Source organism: Leptidea sinapis, chromosome 21, assembly GCF_905404315.1.
Source record: "Leptidea sinapis chromosome 21, ilLepSina1.1, whole genome shotgun sequence".
Taxonomy (NCBI): domain Eukaryota; kingdom Metazoa; phylum Arthropoda; class Insecta; order Lepidoptera; family Pieridae; genus Leptidea; species Leptidea sinapis.
This window is the reverse complement of record NC_066285.1, coordinates 1551661-1571808: the sequence shown is the minus strand read 5'-3', so window position 1 is coordinate 1571808 and position 20148 is coordinate 1551661. Positions and strand designations below refer to the sequence as shown.

Genomic DNA, 20148 nt, shown 5'->3' with positions numbered 1-20148 from the left:
GCACTAAATTTTGAGATATAAAACAAGTAATTCTGCTGACTTGACCTTTCTAGTCACGAATGGTACACTGCTAGCTTAATGAAAAGTTAGCAGTGTTCTTATTTTTAGTCCCCCTATCACAGCACCAAGTATCTGTTATCAGCACTAAATTAGCACTAAATGAGCACTAAATTTTGAGATATAAAACGAGTGATTCTGCCGACTTGACCTTTCTAGCCACGAATGGTACACTGCTAGCTTAATGAAAAGTTAGCAGTGTTCTTATTTTTAGTCCCCCTATCACAGCACCAAGTATCTGTTATCAGCACTAAATTAGCACTAAATGAGCACTAAATTTTCAGATATAAAACGAGTGATTCTGCCGACTTGACCTTTCTAGCTTTACAGACGTCAAATGACATCTGAGCAGCTGGAACCATAGAATGCTGGAACTATCTGCAATGACATCTAAATAGTCACAGATTATGATTAACTGTTTGTACAGTATGATAACACTCGAAAATTAACATATTATTTTTTTACATTATTTTTATTATTCTATTCTTATCATCTGTTAATTAATCTCGTTTAGTCTTGCTGTTCATCTATAAGTGCTGTTTTATTTAAGGGTATTGATAATAATATGTTATATCTCTATTGTATAGCAGAAGCTTGTATAAAGGTAGGTATATAAAGGCTAAGAGGCGTGACAATATGAAACATATTTCTTTTCAAATCTCCGAAAGTCTTTGACAGGGGTCAATTTTTAAATTCTGAAAGTGGTGAGCTTAGATAAAGATTGGTCTCCACTGCGCTCCATTTAGATACCGCAATACCTAAGAACAAAAGCTTTGTTTATTACGGCAACTATTAGATGTTTGTGTGCGTGGCATCTTGACTCTCCATGGCATCTTTCAAATATTTGTAACCTACGCTTTTGAAGTTGAGCAAGTTATCAACTGTAAAACATGCAGAGTTGTGGTTAACGGTTTCACATCTGCATCTTTTGAGGCGACGACGTCTGGTGTTCCACAGGGATCTCATATAGGCCCTTCTCTTCTTTTTTAGGATTCTCTTTAATATTTTCATAAGCGACATTGGTGAATGTTTTTTGAATTCAACATATTATTTATTTGCTAACGATTTGAAATTTTTAGACCTATAAAATCTCCTCAAGATTCTATTTTAGTACAAGAATATTTAAACAGATTCGTAGACTGGTGTAATTATAATAGAGTCACTCTAAATACCTCAATATTGTGGTGATGAAGTTCTCACGAAAAAAAATCAATTTAAATTCTTTGTATAAAATCAATGGGACGGTATTAACTCAAGTGGACTTTATTCGCGATTTTGGCGTAACATTAGACAGAGAACTGAAATTTAATATACACATCGATACCATCGCTAACAAAGCATTAAAACATTAGGTTTTGTCATTAGAAATTGCAAAGAATTTAATTATTTTCAAGCGAAAATAACGATTTATAATGCATTTGTTCGCAGTATTAAGATACTAAGTGTATTGTTCTGTGGTATGGAGTCCTCACTACCAAATATATAATAGTAGAGTAGAAAAAATCCAAAAACGTTTTATATGGCATCTTTCTTATCAAACCAATCTATGCAATCTATTTGAAAACTACTCAGAACGTTTGCGATATTTTAAGATGCACACACAGGAGTAATATATTGGATTGTCTCTTTTTATATAAAATTGTTAACAGTGGAATTGACTGCCCTGAAATTCTCTCGTTTATTAATGTATCCGCTCCATGAGACTCCCGGGAATCAGCAAACACGATACATTTTCAACAAATACTGCAAAGTCTAACCTAACTAGGTCACTTTCTTACTCTTAACAGAATTGTTCGCACTTATGACTTACGCCTTCCGAAAGTTGATCGAAGTATAGACATTTTTCATGATAAGCTCTCTGCTTTTCGGTATAAACTTTGGAAATCGATATGTTGCTAGACAGGAATATAATTTGCTGCCCAAAAAAAATTATTCATTAAATATAATATTTTAGTTCTGCTGTATTTAAGTAAAATAAGTTTTGTTATCTTATTATATAATTGTATTATATTGTATCTTAGTATTAGTTCTTATGTTATTAAAATTCAAAAATTATGTATGTTTTACTTGCATGTGGTCGTCGCTTGTAACTGCAATAACACTTAGACATAGACTTATTTAGAATTATATTTAATGTAATTAGTTAGTGATTATTGTGTTGGCGATGCTAATAAATAAATAAATAAATAAACTAGATCCTGTAGATGGAGGCCACAACCCGAGAGTTGAATAAAAATATACCAAGATTTACGTATCATGTGACAAAAAGGACGGTTGGCTTAGATGGTTTTTAAAGGTGCTGGGTCGTAACCCGAGAGGCGCCGATTCCAATCCTGCATCGTCCATTAAATAATTTGTATATTTAATCCCAGAAGTAAGGGATGAAGCCACAACATGAGAGTTAAACAAGACATACAAGATTTATCAACGATACGTCACTCGAACTGACTCACTAAGCCAGTTTAAGAGCACTCGCTCGGAACTTGGTCGCAGGTTCGAGTCCGGCATCGTTCATAAATTTTGTTTCCAAATTTAAACAACAAAAAATTACAAATTGTTTATTGAAATGATTGTTATATATGTATTATAATTATTGTAGAAATAAAAAGAAAATGATTGCAAATAGAAACATTTATTAGTCATTATTAGAATAAAAATTGCAAAAAAATTGCATAATACCAAACCCCGAAATAATACCAGAGTAATATGCAAACATTGAAGCTCCATATACATAATATTATGTAGGCATATTTAGTGAGTCGTAGGTGATTGTGATCTTCGCTCAGGTGAAGCAGATGGGGATGAACAACGCTGGCCATGCAAAGAAGCAAGTGTATTTCCATGTCCACAACCATGCCCGTGATCATGACAGGGACTCGTCGTATCCAATCTACAGAAAAAATAAAAACCATTAAATACAAACACTAAAAAGAATAAAAATAATGGACTGATGAAAAAATGGTAATTTAAAAATCTAAAAAACCCGACTGCGTTGCTGTTTAATTTGGAAATGAAAAAGAAATAGAGGCTTTGTGAAATTGAGTGAATTGAGAGTACGTCCCTATATTAAATTGCAGAGTACTCCAATTTACCGAAAAAAAAAAATTTTTTATCGGGTATGATGACTTTCTTGTTTAAAAGTTTTTCATTTACAAATTACACGGAAGCGTTGTTAAGTAACCATTTTTTATTCTATTTATTTTTTTGTTTTATTATTACTCATATGTATTTAAGTTTTAGCAACTTATACTGTTACCGCCTTCACCGCGTCGCAGTACCTACATAATACATATCCCAGCTTATATTTTTAATTTGAACAATCTAAACAATTTGTTAACCATATTGTCTAATTCTCATTATTTGTAATGTAATGATAATAAATTACATGTAATGATAATAATATATTATCTAATAAAATACAGATAATAGACATTAATAATATAATTAATTATAAAAAATGTAAGGTTTTGATATCTGATAGGTTACACCTATCAAATTTCTATAAAAGACAAATAGCAAAATCGCTATCATATTATTTATACTATAACACAGCCAACTATTTGGCAACCCCTGCTTCTTTTGCGCAGTCTAGTTGTAAGTCGATAAGCACAGCTTCTATTGATGCACCAAAACATCCAAGGATTATTAGGTAAAGAATTTGAACTGGAGTTATTTTTGAATCATGAAGATATACATATTTTATATTTAACAGAGCACTGGCTCAGAAAATATGAGCTCATCTTTAACTTCAGTGGTCATCAGGTGGCAAGTGCGTTTAGCAGAGAAAAAGCTACACATGGCGGCTCTCTTATTCTTGTAAGAAAATAATTTAAATTCAAAGAACTAGAAGATATTGTGGGCCTCTCTGTTGAACGTACAATTGAAATAGCCGGTGCAGAGCTCGAGCGTGCCATTGTTGTTAGTACATACAGACCCCCAGATGCAGTATATGAATTATTTGAAAGTGTATTGGAGGAGGTTTTATTAAAATTATCTGAGTCTAAGAAGTATATCATGATATGTGGTGATTTTAATATTAATTTATTAGAAAAATCCTCAACCAGTATTAGATTCAGATCTTTATTCAATTGATTCATATGATTTTACCAATATTTTCTTAGAGCCTACTAGAGTAACTGGCACCTCCAAAAGCTGTATTGATAAAATATTTACCAATTATAAACCCATTTCTCAGGCAATAATTAACAAACTGAGTTCAGACCACTTTGGTCAGTTAGCCTCTTTTAATATTGAGGTCAATAAATTAGTAAAATTAAAAAGTTTACGTTTGTTCCTGTGAATAATAGGCGAATGGAGAAATATAGAGGCAATGTGTCAGTTAAACTCTCAAATTTGCATTTATTCAAAAATAATATTAATCCAAATGAAATGTATGATATGTTATTTAAAATAGTTAAAACAGAGTTTGCTTCTATATATACTTCTAAGACAGTCAAATCGGGTGGTCTCCTATCATTTAATGATTGGACAACAGCTGGCATTCATACGAGCAGTCAAAGGCTATATGAACTGTATAGTGAGAGATCATTGTATAATCATGATACATCTTTTCTCGAGTATGTTAAAAAATACTCTAAATTATTTAAAAGTGTTTGTTCTATTGCAAAGTCTATGCTATCAGACAAATAATTAAAAATGCACCAAATAAAATAAAGATGACTTGGAATGTTATTAACTGGGAATCTGGAAGATTGAAAGACCGCAACATTGAATATAATCTGTCAATAAACAATACAATAATGAGATTGAACTCAGCAGGAAGTTGCTACTGCTTTTGAGAAATTTTTTTCTGAGATTCCAGTTTCTATCACAAACACTCTTGTCTCCTCCACCAGTGTTGCTGAGTCACTTCTTCTGGAAAATGTTATAGGATGTCAACAAAGTTTCAATTTTAGTTTTGTTAGCCCTGGAGAAATAATTAAAACTTTTAAATCTCTAGACATGAAAAAAACTGCTGATATATGGGGCATTTCTGTTAAAATAATAAGTTCAATAATTGATGTCATAGCACCATATCTTGCAATAGTATTTAATAATTGTATTAATCGTGGCGTGTTTCCTGACCTTCTGAAACATAGTAAAATTACACCAATATTTAAGTCGGGATGCTCTTCTGACCCGAACAACTATCGTCCTGTGTCGGTTTTGCCGACCCTTAGTAAAATTTTTGAAAAAATAATTTTAAGCCAAATGCTTACTTACTTTAACTCTCATAAGTTACTTCATTTGAAACAATTTGGCTTTACTAGGGGACGTTCAACAACGGATGCAGGTGTTGAGCTGATCAAGAATATTTTTGATGCCTGAGAGGAATCGCAGAATGCACTTGGCATCTTTTGTGATTTATCTAAGGCTTTTGATTGTGTTCAACATTCAACGCTGGTCAGGAAGCTATGTCACTATGGCAATAAGGGAACTGCGTGCGATCTTCTGATTTCATATCTAAACAATAGAATTCAGAAGGTCGACGTGACTGGCAGGAGATCTCCTGGGACTCCTCTCAGTATGGGGGTATTACCTACAAGGGTCTATTCTCGGACCGTTCCTCTTCCTTATCTATATAAATGTTCTTCCTAATCTTATAGAGAAAAAACATAAGGTAGTATTGTTTGCGGTCGACACTTCACTGATTTTCAAAGTGAAAAGAAACCAAGCTATGTATAACGAAGTGAACGATATTCTATCTGACATCGTGTACTGATTTAGCGCTAATAATCTATTGTTAAATAGCAAGAAAACGAAATATATAAAATTTACAGTACCAAATGTCAAAAATGTTGATGCAAGTGTTTTGTTAAACGGAGGAATCTGCTACATTTCTTGGCATTACTCTGGATTCCAAATTACAATTGGGCCCCCATATTGAAGGATTGGCGAACAGACTTAGTTCTGCAGCATACGCGGTTAAAAAGATTAGACAATTAACTGACGGCAGATACGGCGCGACTTGTATACTTTAGTAACTTCCATAGCATAATGTCCTATGGTATATTGCTGTGGGGCAGCGCTACGGATATTAATATCGGTACAATATTTGTGCTGCAGAAAAGAGCTATTCGCGCTTTTTATAATCTAGTTCCTAAGGAATCATTGAGAGCCAAATTCAAAGAAATTAAAATCTTGACTGTTGCTTCTCAATATATTCTTGATAATGTAATGTATGTTCATAGGCACATAAGTGAATTTGCGAGAAACTGTCATAACCATAATGTTAACACTAGGAACAGACATAAGCTTGTAATGTCTACTACTCGGCTAAGTCGAGTTAGCAAGTCTTTTGTGGGGCGATGTATATGCTTTTACAACAGGATCCCAGAAAATGTTCAAAACAAAAGTATTACGTTATTCAAAAGAATTGTTAAAAAACGTTTGTGTGGTAAAGGTTACTATAACATAAATGACTTTCTTAATGATACCACAGATTGGGAATGGAGCGACCGCCCTCAGACTAATACATAATAAGTTTTATTGTACAATGTTTCTTTGTAAATGTTACTTTAATTGTAAAACATTTTTTTGATAAAAAGAAAAAGCCCGCTGAGTTTGTTGCGCCCATTCTTTTCAGGCCTGAGGCATTCATTTTGGAATGGGTAGTAGTTTTTTTGACTTTCAATAAGTGATGTCAAATCCTATTTTGAATAAAAATATTTGAATTTGAATTTGAATTTATGTTGTATTCTGATTCAAAATTTATACCCGATGTCACTTTCACAATTAATAATAACCTAACGACACATTAGAAGGTCAAATCCATCAAGCCTTTCAGGCTGCAGAGCGGTCCAAACAATACATGCTCTCGAAAAACTCAACCCTCCTTCTGGCGCAGTCGGGTAAAAACGTATTTGCCATGTTTGCATTCCAACTTATATCCCACTATTAAACTCTACTTAAAATAGAAATATCTCTGTTAATATTTTACATTAGCAACATATTTTTTACCTCGACGGCACGTCGTTTGAATCATGGTCTGCACTTTGTATGAAAGATCCAAGTGGCCAGCTTATCCACGACTTCCTGAAAATAAAATCATTAGGATTAAAGATTGCTTTTTTTTTTAATTCTTACCTCTTAAATTATTATACTACAGCCGAGTCTGTGCCACCGCTGAAGCATACTCACCTAAGCAGGGGCGTGCATTGTTTTTCTAGCAAGGTAGGCACTCTGGATGTAACTAGTCGTAGTTGAGCTTTGGAATAAGCAAATATTGCTTACCGTAGGTATTCAGTATCTAGCGTAAGGAAAAATTTTATGAGTAAGTGTTCAATAGAAGTTTGGTAATAAAATAACGGAATCAAATTAAACTATATGAACTTTAACACTAGTGCTATATTTATTTAGTTTCATAACGAGGTAGGCACTGCCTAATTGCCTATATGATGTGCACGCCCCTGCACTTAAGCATGATGCTTCAGGGAATGGACGCTATTGTCTGTCATGAATAAGTTATCAGCTCGTTAATTAAAGAGATACACCTGTGATATTTTCTTTATGAATAAACAAGAACGAAACTAAATTGCAACAAAGGATTGCTCCCTAGTTATATACGGTTTACTCCCCTAAAAGGTTTTCCAAGACAAACAAGCAAATTGTGAAAATAAGTTTATTGGTACTTAATTTACACTTCGTAACTTCCCCGAAAGAAATCCGAGGTTGTCTAAATCCCAATGTTTGTGCTCAAAGCATATTTATTTGAGCTATGTTTCATGCGTTCGCTGACATTAGCTCAGAGCGCCATCTATTTCCCAAGTGGTGGTACTTCTTGATATCATGGACCTCAAAAATAATTGTAAAGGAATCTAATTTAGAGAAAATAAACAACTTTTATGGTTCCTAAGTTGTTCCCGATAGTAGGCAATTCAATGGTAAGTTTATACTCTAAAGGATTATTAACCTAACCTACGAATATATATGATAACTTAATATTTCCTTTAACTTTCCTATTTATTAATATTTCCTGCACATAATAAATTTTCAAAGTTAAAGAGTTATAAAATACTAACGCTGGCGATCGACTCAGCACTGATGACCCCGGATCCGACAGTGTCCCAGGATGTGTTAGTTCAACTGGCGGCGGGAAATTGTGGTTGTATAGTTGTGGTGGTGGGTCCTTGTTTATGTTTGAGTAGTATAACTTCGGGTCGCTAACCATTCGCACGAAGTGTGAATTCCTTAAAGCCAAAACCGTTCGAGATTGACGAGTCTAAAAATATATTTTTATTAGAACACACTTACCAGTGGGAGGCACCACAACGGCGCCTATTTCTGCCGTGACGCAGTAATGTGTAAAAAATATTATGTTTCGGTCTGAAGGGTGCCGTAGCTAGTGAAATTACTGGGCAAATAAGTCTTATCTTATAACATAACATAAACATCTTATATCTCAAGGTGACGAGTGCAATTGTAGTGCAGCTCACAATTTTTGGGCTTTTCAAGAATCCTGAGCGGCACTGCATTGTAATGGGCAGGGCTTATCAATTACCATCAGCTAAACGTGCTGCTCTTCTCGTCCTATATTTTCATAAAAATTGGAATATTTACATCTAACGAACATTAAATATAGAAATTGAACTTGAATAATGCGGGATTACAACCCTCAAATTTATACCTCCTGCACTCTATAAAAAATTTATGTCGCTAGCCTAACCATAAATATTGTTACAACAACATTTGCTACTGTAGAGAGTAGAGAGAGAGTGTTAGTTTATGCATTTATGTAACACCATTAAAAATACGAAGCTCGTTCTACATGATCTGTATTGCAATTCATATGAAGCGTTGGCTTTATTGGGGGACATTCAACTATGGATGCAGGTTGAGCTAATCAAGAATATTTGCGATTCCTGTATATTTTTAACTGCTGGCAAGCAGTAATAATAATAATACCACAGTGTCTGAAGACGAAGATTTAAAACCAGTGTGTGTTGCCAGTGAAGACTTACGGTACGCAAACGTGGTTGCTAACTTTGGGCCTGATGAGAAAGCACGGTCGCTCAGAGGGCGATGGAGATCGCGAGAGAGAGGCTATGCTCGGAGTTTCCCAGCTAGATCGAATCAGGAAAGAGAACATCCGTATGAGAACTAAAGTCACCAACATAGCCCAAATGATTGCGAAACTGAAGTGGCAATGGGCAGGGCACATAGTTCGACAGACGACGGACGACGGCCGTTGGGGCAGTAAATTCCTCGAATGGCGACCACGCACCGGAAGACGCAGTGCTGGTAGAATCCCCACAAGATGGACCGACGATCTGGTCAAGGTTGCCGGAATACGTTGGATGAAGGCAGCGCAGGACCAATCGTCATAGAAATCTTTGGGGGAGGCGTTTGTCCAGCAGTGGACGTCTTCCGGCTGATGATGATGGTGATGATGAAGCAGGCAAAATAGAATTACCGTTCGTTCGTTTTCTGATCCTTCCAATAATTCCGATGCATGATCTTGAATTATTTCCCATGCAGTATCTGTAAAATAGTTGACAACCTTTATTTTCTATACCGTTTTTACTTAGGCTCAAAATTATTAATGGATATTTTTATCGATTATTTATTTTTGTGGGTAGGCCTTTTCAGACTTAACTTACCCATATCTTCGCGAGTTGCATGTTGACTGGCAAGACTGAAACGGATGACAAATTGTTTGCGCAGAAGCGTTGGTATCATATGGATGTGTCCAGAAGCGTTAATATTGGTGAGTAGTTTCTGGTTCAGTTCATCCACTATTGGAGGGAGATCTTCCGGGCCTCCTAGCAAACGGAAGCAAACAAGCCCAAGCTGTTGACGAATATTAACTATAAACATAATCGTTTGCAAATTTTATGTATAGGTTGACCGAAATATAGTCTTACCATAACTTTATTGCAGACTTCAAATCTCTTGTCTTTTCTGACAAGCTTTTCAAAGTATTTCGCCAGTTCGCAATGAAGTCGCACGTACTTTTGAAGACCTGATATTCCGTAGCTCCTTAACATGAACCAAAGCTTTAATGAACGAAAACGTCGACTCAGTGGAATTGACCAATGGCGGTAGTCAATTACTTTATGATCGTACATGTGCTGCAGGTATACTGGGTCCACAATTAGAGCTGATGTCAACAGATATTTATTAGTTACCCATAGCAGAGAACAATCAAAAGCTGTAAGCATCATTTTATTAGGATTGGTGTTGAAGGAGTCCGCGTATTCTACTCCTGCAAGGTGATGTTTATTCTCGGGACACAGGAAGGAGCTGCCAGCATATGCAGCGTCCACGTGTAACCAAACAGATGGAAACTTCTTCGCAACTGGACCAATCTCGGGCAGATTATCAAACGAGCAACAAGAGGTCGTTCCCAATGTTGTTGATACAAAAAATGGAAAGAATCCAGCTTCTACATCTTGTTCCATTGCCTGAAAGAATATTATTAAGTGTTCTTTATCTTACGTTATATTTCTTAAGACATTAAGATTAGGTACAGGATCTAGAAGCTTGTTATACATGTGTGCAGAACCAGAAAGGTGAAAGTGGTTGCAGATTATATTTTATGATATTTCATGGATAGATTTTCTCATTCATCTTAATTTTTTAATGTGATAAAACATATCTTACATTTCTAATCAGTAGGATACAAAAAAAAGGTTTTCAGAAAACATAACAATACAGTACTTAGTTGGTTTTACATAAATATTAGGGGTTAAAGTATGAAAATGTCGATTTGTACAAAAAAAAATTTTTTTTTTACTTTTTATCACTTAAAAACTGTCCTAATCACGAAAAAAATGGTAGACGTTTTAGCAAGGTCTGGCAAATACGGAAAGTGTTGAATGGTTTCTAATTGCAGTTCCTGTAGAGTTAAAACGGTTTCTAGTGCTGTATGAGTCTCGCGTTATTATGGAGCAATAAAGGTGAAGATCGATTCATGAGTCAAGGCTGTTTCACAGCCAGTTTTGCTATCATTGTTCGGAGTTCGGCGCAGTAGACATCTGCCATTATTGCTTGACAAGCTATAGTGAATAACACCATGCTAAGACCACCAAACAGTTACCATTACCTTTTTATTGATAAGCTTTGCTTTAGGAAACTGTTACAGTGTTTGACCTGGGGTCAGCTTCCTTCAGTTCGCTAACGGTTATCGTAAAGAATCTACTTTCCATCGCATGCCACAATTCGATCCAATATTCCTTCATTTCTGCATCGATTGAACAAGTCAACACAAGTTTCAACACGCGTTTCTTTCTGCAGATCAGTCAAACCCATTTTTCAAATTATTTCTTTATTGATTTGACTCAAATAAGTTAACATCGTTGATAAGGTAGCGTTAAATCATGCCGCTAATTGCTGGCTAGTTTAGCTAGTGGGCGGTCTTCCACGTGGTTCGTTCTTCAAATCAAAGTTTTCATCACGAAAGCGTTCAAACCAAAATCGCACGGTACGTTCACTAGAAGTTCCCTCTCCAAACGCAACATTGATATTGCAAACTGTTTCTGCCGCGTTACTTCCGCGTCGAATCTCGTATTCAAAATACTACATAGGTATCATGTTGAAAAGGTTTCACTCAAAAATTTTAAACCATGAAGGCTCTATGTGAATTGGAAGTTCCAATTTCATACTTTAACCCCTATTATTACGCTGTAAAAAAAAATTGAATGCCATGCAACGTAGACGATCATAATTTAACTGAAATTTACTGCAATTGGCAAACATGTTGGTATATTAGACTTAAGTACAAAAAATATGAAAATAAAAATCAGTAAATACCTAGGAGAATTAGATTATGAAAAAACTGAAAATATTTTGTTCCCTTGTATTTAATTTTACACACACATACACATAAACACACACACACACACATAATCTTACACACACACATGTTGTTACTTTAATTTTATTTTACTTTCTTTTAAATTTAGTATTGATAAATTTGTAGTTTTTTTAATTAAATTATTATTTTACAGTTGTATATAGTGTCTTCAAAATTTGTAATAGTAATGCCAATGATGACAACCAAGATAATGGTTTACTGTTAATCATATCTTTATTTGATCCCACGATACAGTCTCCGACTAGTGTAGTGATTCAATGGCAATCATAATTTAGTCATATTTATATATAAGCTTGTAAAATATTTAAAGTTAATGTAATTTATGTAAAAAGATAAATTTAAATAAATTATTCTTATTCTTAGTTCTTTGATGTTTACACTTCTTTTTTCTTTTCTAATTGTTACACTTTTAAACTTTAAAAAAATAAAAAACTCTCTTGATATAGATTAAAATAAGATGCAGAAAAATGAACGTAGTGTTTTAATTCTCTTTGCAGAAAACATTGTTGTTTTAAGAAACCCGTGAACCTTGATGTTTGTTACCAAGTTTATAGACAGTGTCCTTTGCTAGTTTACTTGCCTCAACTATATAAAATTATTAACACTTAATTAATTAATTTACTTAATTAATATCAGCCGGAAGACATCCACTATTGTACAAAGACCTTCCCCAAAGATCCTGCGCTGCCATCGTCCAACCTATTGTTATTAGCTATGTGGGCAATGCACATACCTCGACGGACAGTTGACCGTTGGGGCAGTAAAATCCTCAAATGGTGACCACGTACCAGAAGACGCAGTATTGGTAGACTCCCCACAAGACTTAAACTTATTAATTACAAATCCAAAATAAAATTACCTCTTTAAGGGTGATACCCCTTAAGCTGTTATTATCATCAACGGGAAGCACTCGCAACTTCACAAAAGACATCATTGCAGCCTTCTCTACGCATGAATGGGCCTCCTTCGAAGCGTACGCTACAAGCTTAGAAAGAAGTAGGCCGTCATCTGTTGTTGGGTGTTTCTTCTTCAGATATTTAATAGCTGCTGCACGAGCGGCCAACATTACAACAAAAACACAGTCGCTTGCAGAGCCCTGGACATATTAGCAAGTCATTTATTATTTCTACGTAAACTTAATAAATAAACCATATAGTGGTAGGGTTTTTAATTTATACTTTTATAATATAAAAGTTTTAAGTTTGGAATAACTTCACTGCGCGTTTATTAAAGTTTAATTAGGTAGTTACTTACCTGAATTACACCCCCACCATTGCTCTTTTTTCCTGATGAAAGAAATGCGGATGGGAGACCGATTGCTTTACCTAAAATTAATAAAAAACATTATAATAAAAGCTTCAAACCTTTGAGTTTGCCTCTTTTTATATTGAACTTGTTAAGTTAAAGAAATACCGGACATTAATGTGAATTAATAATTGACACATCTCAATCAACTGACCCGAAGCGAAAAATGGCAAAAAATAAAATCAGTGGCTTTTGTCCATTATTTTGAGGCATTGCTCACAGACCAGCACTGGCAGTGACCATAATGCAGTGCAGTAGTAATGCAGTAGCATAAGGTGGAGGTTGGACTACATAAAGTGTAATCATCCTAGCCTCTGACCGCAGCTGAGTACTCTACAAATAGCGCCATCTCTTGGCGTTGCATAGAGATGTTGTTTCCATGAGCTCCTATTAGCGTATTCATAATGGGGAGTGCATCGAAGAGCTTCTTGATGTAATGGTTATGATGACAGCATTAAAGATTCAAAGAATTGCCGTTAATTACAGGGATATTTATATGTTTATTTATATACTAGAATCTATATAATTCAGTCAATGTGATTTAATAGCAAAACAAAGATTGTCGGGTCAGCATTTACATATATTCATAATAGCATTAATAATATAATAATAATAATAGTAATATTGACACATTATTACACAATTTATCTTGCCCCAACCTAGGCATAGCATGTACTATGGGTACATGACAACGATATACTTAATACAATATACTTTTATACACATTATTATTTTATAGACATCCATGACTTGGACATCAAACGGAAATATTCATCATGTTATAAATATGTTTGCACCTACCGCGATTCGAACCCAGGACCTCTAGCTAAGTGGGCAGGTACACAAACCACTGCGCTATATGGGTCTTCAATATGCAGCCCATTTAAATGTGCACCATTGGCCTTAACAGATCGAATACTTGAAACGCTGAGGTTACTTTTTACATGAGACAATTGTTCACCGTCCTCTAAAACTGACCATAAATCAGTGGAATAAGATCGGGACTATATAACAGCAACACTTCAGCTCTGATGAAGTGCTTTATTTTCAACCACGCCTGTTGGGATCAAGTTTTATGACCTGCTAAGTCTTGCTGAAAGGACCTCTCATAACCATGAGCGGTCCATAATAACCATTTGCCATGATTTTGCTCGTATACAGGATGTAACCGTTAAGTGTCAACAGATTATCTTGTAACTATAACGGATACCTAATCAATCAAATGACATAATAACTTTTTAAAAATCAAATGAGATGTTTTGAGATTTTTAATAAGTTTCAAAACATGGAATCTCAAAGCTTTGTACAAATCTCATACTAAATGTAAGGGAGTGCTTAATATCAAAATTTTTGATACATTATCGTATGACTTTTCCTCCTTAATAGACGATACATAAAGCATGTTAAATGAATTTGAAGGACTAATATTTCAGTTTGAGTATAAATAACTACAGTCTGACGAGGAATTCTCGCTAATCAAATTATTAATTAACTATTACTTATTACCTTATATTATATTTATATATGGAAGATGAGGACAAACGAGCGTACGTTTCACCTCATGTTAAGTGATCACCGCGGCTCACATCCTCTTGCAACACCAGAGGAATCGCAAGAGCGTTTGTACGCGCTTTTTTCGAAGGTACCCTTGTCGTATCGTCCTGGAAACACCGCAAAAGGAAGCTAATTCCACAGCTTGGTCGCACGTAGTAGAAATTTCCTTGAAAACGGCACTGTGGAGGAATACGACTCATCCTGATGGTGGGGATGATGATTCTAATTTGTGGCGTGTCGTGTCAAGGTGGAATTCGGCGGCAGGATTCAGGAATATTATATTTTTCAAGGAATATATTCAAATAAATTATAAATATTAAGTGCAGATGATGTTTAATGGAATTATAGAAAATATTTAGTCTTACCCATCCAGTCCATCATAATAATTTCCAGCTCCGTGCACACAGGACTTGAGACCTACGATAATTAAATAAAACAGATTTAAGAAGTATTTACGTTGGAGTTTAATCAAAGGATCTGTTTACAGCCTACAGTGGTTTTTATTTATAATATATATGTTATCAATTCTAAAAGCTTGTAAAAAATAAATTTATTCAGGCTTCGATTATTTCTCTTTCGACATTATTTACAAATTTTTACAAATTTTTAAAAATTTCGAAGTAACATTCAATTGATTTTTTGTTTATTTATGAAAGTGAAAATTATATTTAATTAACGAACTGTATATAATATACAAAATAAAACAGTTATAAGGTAATGAAAAAGACAGCATCCCAGGAAAGTCATCAATAAATTAAAAAAAAAAAAACAAGAAAATCATAATGACGAACGCTCCTCATTCCTGAATGATCTAATATCTCTCATAAAATAAAAAAAATATCTTAATGTTCCTTTTCCTACCTGTATATCCTGCATAATTATGTATCTATGTAAATTTTATAAAATACTAGCTGACCCAGCAGACGTTGTATTGCCGATATTAAAATCGCGATACAAAAGTAACTGTTGATCGTAGATGGGTGAAAATTTGAAGTTGTATGTATTTTTTAATGCTGACAAATTTAAAAAAAAATGGCAAAAAAATTAAAAAAAAAATTGGCGTGGACCACCCTTAACATTTAGGGGGATGAAAAATAGATGTTGTCCGATTCTCAGACCTACCCAATGTGTACTCAAAATTTCATGAGAATCGGTCAAGCCGTTTCGGAGGAGTTCAAAGTTTAACACCATGACACGAGAATTTTATATATTAGATTGTCATCTTTCATCCTTGAGAACCATATTAAAGTTTAATTATTTGTTGTGTAAGTAGTATATTTATGATACTGTTTTATCCGTTTCAATCCTCTTTCTACTTATCTGATCCTTTACCGTGTTCCGTATCCCTTTTTAAGTTAGTTTCCCAATCTTTTAATTTACGTTATTGGCAAAAAGTAAACGCTATTGCCAAAAGAATAAGAAAAAAAAATCAGATTAACTCAAGTTTTGCAAAATGCAATTGTTTATTTCATTTCTTATTAGACTTAATTCCATTATTTCTAAGTCAAATTTATAAAATTTCACTATTATATTTACTTAATAATCATGCGTATTATTATATATATTTCTTGTCTATGCTACTAAACTTTGAAGAGTTGCTTTAACTGGAGCAAATATTAAAAGTCAGTCGTGAATCAACATGTTAAAACTTAATTCTGTAAGGAAATTGGAGGTAGTTTTGTGCGCAATTTATCTTCGCACTTACCTACTCACGAAAGGAAGAAGAGATTTTTAAATAAGAATAGCTGCTATACGATAATGTACAACTTACCCAAGAAAATCCGACGCAGCCGATACCACCAGACAACATGTCGCCAAGAATTGATGGATACGCGTTGCCCGACGGGAAATAGGCGTGGAAACCATGATGTTGCCAATGCGTTACTCCAGGCATAATCTTTTTCTCAATATCTTGCATAACATCGTCCCAGGGTTCCGGATGAACTGGGGCATGAGTGGGCATGCACTCGCGGAGATAGCCTGGCTCCACAGCCGGAGTCACCCTTCTGGAAGGCAGAGTATTCATGTACTTGCAGATATAATCCACCATCTCCTTGCCCCTAACCCGGAACTCTTCAGTATCCATCTTGAATACTTTTCACTTGTACTATGTGAATTGTTCCTGTTACAGAATTTATGCCTGTTGTAGTTGATTGTCGTGAATGACTTAACTGCAAGGCGTCAAGCCTTACAATGAAAAATCGCGAGAAATGCGTGGTCTTTTATTAGCCTAGAATTTCTTAGCGTGCTTTTCTTTGGACGATGGTAATTATTGTTAATGCAGCACTTATGTGCATTAAGAGCTCACCTCCAATTATTTGTTCAATATCTCATCATCTAGTCAGCTAAAAGGTTTTAATATGAATGATTTTTGACTATAATAATGAGAATATTTTAGGAGCAACACGTTCGAAACTAATTTTCTTGATAGAGAGAAACAAACTAAGGTAGATAGATATTTGCGCGAAATTTTTATCGAAATGCTACAAAATTTTAAGAAAGAAATATACATAAAAAATATTATATATTTTATACAGTAATCGATCGATATTATAATGATAGAAATTGGCGCCTAAATTATTTTTAAGGGTTTTGTATGATTGTGCGAAATATAGGTATTTGTATTATTTAATTATGTATAATTTGTCCTACATAGTATCGTATTCCTCCTTCAGTATCTCCTCTACCGCTTCTATGTGCCAATGATTACTTCTCACTCTAATAGCAGCGTACAAGGTCACACAGATCCACTAATTACGGTGGTGAATCGAAGGACAGTCGTCGCATTCAAATTTCAAAGTGATTGCTTGAGTGACCATCATCCCATGAGCTTATAATTAACTAAATACATAAGTAAAATTACATAGCAGACGGTAATCACTGTTTGGCTCTGCACAGGGTTTCCTAGTGAGCCATCCAGAGGAAAATATACATTAAAGGTGCCTCTTTGTTTCTGTTTTTGAGACTGAGACTGTAAATTTATATTAGGCATGAAGAACATTGTATGTAATTATAATCAATGATAAATAAATAAATAAAACATAACATAACATAACGTCAAAACAATCAGGGAAATCAGTTGGTGAGAAAAAGCATAAAGCATATGAAAAAGGGTAGATACGATGCCTTTGTTCCGCCATAACCTGATTAATTACTAATATAAATTATATACTTTTACAAGCCAATACAGTCCACCTTTCCATGCCGCCATGGCCTATTCTTTAGCCTGGTATGGTGAAAGGGCATACCCCCATGTAATTTAAATATATTTTAAAATTAATATACAGATTGCAATTATGTTCATAGTGTCTGATGCATTGTTTTTTTTTTTAATTTCGTTACGAATTAAAATCGTTATCTCTCATTGTACATTATTTCTTATGATTAAATGGTATACTTATGATTCTTTCATTACGAATCCATCAACAATCTCGTAAAGTTGGAAAATCAATTTATTTCAATATTATTTCATAAATCAACTACCTACATTAGTTTATGCTGTATTGTTTTATTATTATAATATAGTATTTTAAGTGGTCAGTACAATTCAGTAAGTCATGATACTTTTTTTTAATTATATACATACTTTAATATATAAAAATACACCAATAGTTGTTTTGGCTTATCTTTGTAATCTTTTTTATTTAAAAAATAATTTGCTTTTTGTTTGTGTCTAGTAGTAATATTCTAGAATTTAGTTTATTATTTTAATGTCTTAATACGAGGGTGGTAAATAAAATATTAACTTACAGTACTAGCTAAAAATAAGGAATGTTAAAATGTTAATTTTGCTTGTGAATGGGATAAGATTCGAAAGTTTGACAAACGCACGATCCTATCCCATTTCAAGAGAGTTAAGCCAGTGGGGTTTTTGGGAAATATGTCTCATCGTTCAATTTTTAGAGAAATAAAATAGCTATTCTCTCTTGTTAGAGCGATAAAAATATCACCAGAAGAAGAAGAAGCAGTAGCAAATTTAAAGTTGAAGACAAAGAAACCACTGGACGTGCAACGAGGGCCGTGTTCGCCTTTAGCCAATAAATATTCAAAGGTTTCAAATCAATACTTTTTAAATTAGGTGATATCGGTTATAATTTCACCGTTCCGAAGACGTATCTGGTAAGTCTAGCGTTACAAAAAAGAGGCTTTACAATTTTAATACCTGACAATGTAAGTGACGCTTTTTTCATCAGTGGGAGGCTCCTTTGCACAGGATGCCGGCTAGATTATGGTTACCACAGCGCAGTAGCTAGTGAGATTACTGAGCAAATGAGACTTAACATCTTATGTCTCAAGGTGACGCGCGCAGTTGTAGTGCCGCTCAGAATTTTTGGGGTTTCTCAAGCGGCACTGCATTGTAATGGGTAGGGCGTATCAATTAACATCAGCTGAACGTCCTGCCCGTCTCGTCCCTTATTTTCATAAAAAAAAAACGCTTATGCAGTGGACTTACGTGTTTTATTATTTTCTATATACAGCATACACTCGTTATTGTTATCGTTAGCCATTGAAGTGCACCAACCATGCCAATACCATTATCGATCTTTTCATTTTATTGGCATCGCCTGAAGAATCGAGGAATCCCTATTCAAATCGACACGTGATCATTATAATCAATATTAATTCAATATTATTAATTAAAACATATAAATTGCTTATAAAAAATATATACTAGAACAATGAACCTTAAACTGAAAACTTTAAAAAATATAATATAATAACTAAAATATATAATTAAAAGGAGTCCCTTTTGGCAAGGTTCCTAAGATACTGGCAGCGTTCCCTCTTTGAATAGCTAGACTAATTCTTTGTCCGAGGTAGCTGCCAGCTCTTCGGTCTCCTGTGATGTTGACTAACATTTTTTCCTATTTCCTTACAAAGCCTTATAGTGCTAGGACCCCACGGGGCACGGACCAAGGGTCTTGACCCCGAATGGGATAAAACATTAATTATATTAACCATCATCGTGGCCCATACTTCTATTGCCGCACCACAACATCAGGGAAGACACAGGGGCGTTACGGGCCTTTATAGCCCATATCATGTCAATATTGAATTCAATTTAGTAACTTATGAAATTGTGGAAGGAGGACACATTAGGGCTATGAATTAACGTTGGCATATATTGACCTATTTGCATCAAATCGGTAAAATGATGGTAGAAAATAGATTATGGTCACTTCAGCTTCCTCGGAACCAGTCAAGCAATGCAACTCGTTCTCGCTAAGCCTGGCCCAATCGACTTCACTATTTTGTCCGCGATTTGGGCATTTTTTTTCAAAATATATTTCTTCTCTACAGTGTTTGTACAAATAATACAAGTTCAGGTCAGGTCGCCAGAGTTCTAGCGCAAAGGCAAACTAACTTCCCGTGATATGGCAAAAAGTATAGAAAGAAGATAAGGTAAATACTTCAAT

General features: G+C 34.5%; 1 protein-coding gene across 1 annotated transcript; it reads right to left on the bottom strand.

Moving 5' to 3' along the window:
- Positions 1 to 2672: 2672 nt before the first annotated feature.
- LOC126970438 (aromatic-L-amino-acid decarboxylase-like) lies at positions 2673 to 16911 on the bottom strand. The gene is made up of 10 exons (XM_050816320.1): positions 16503 to 16911; positions 15097 to 15148; positions 13127 to 13197; positions 12732 to 12968; positions 9921 to 10460; positions 9657 to 9846; positions 9470 to 9537; positions 8079 to 8278; positions 7018 to 7092; positions 2673 to 2947 (listed from the first exon to the last, which is right to left on the bottom strand). The coding sequence occupies exons 1-10, from the start codon at positions 16815 to 16817 to the stop codon at positions 2809 to 2811; spliced, it is 1887 nt and encodes a 628-aa protein (XP_050672277.1). The 5' UTR covers positions 16818 to 16911; the 3' UTR covers positions 2673 to 2808.
- Between the last annotated feature and the right edge of the window lie 3237 nt (positions 16912 to 20148).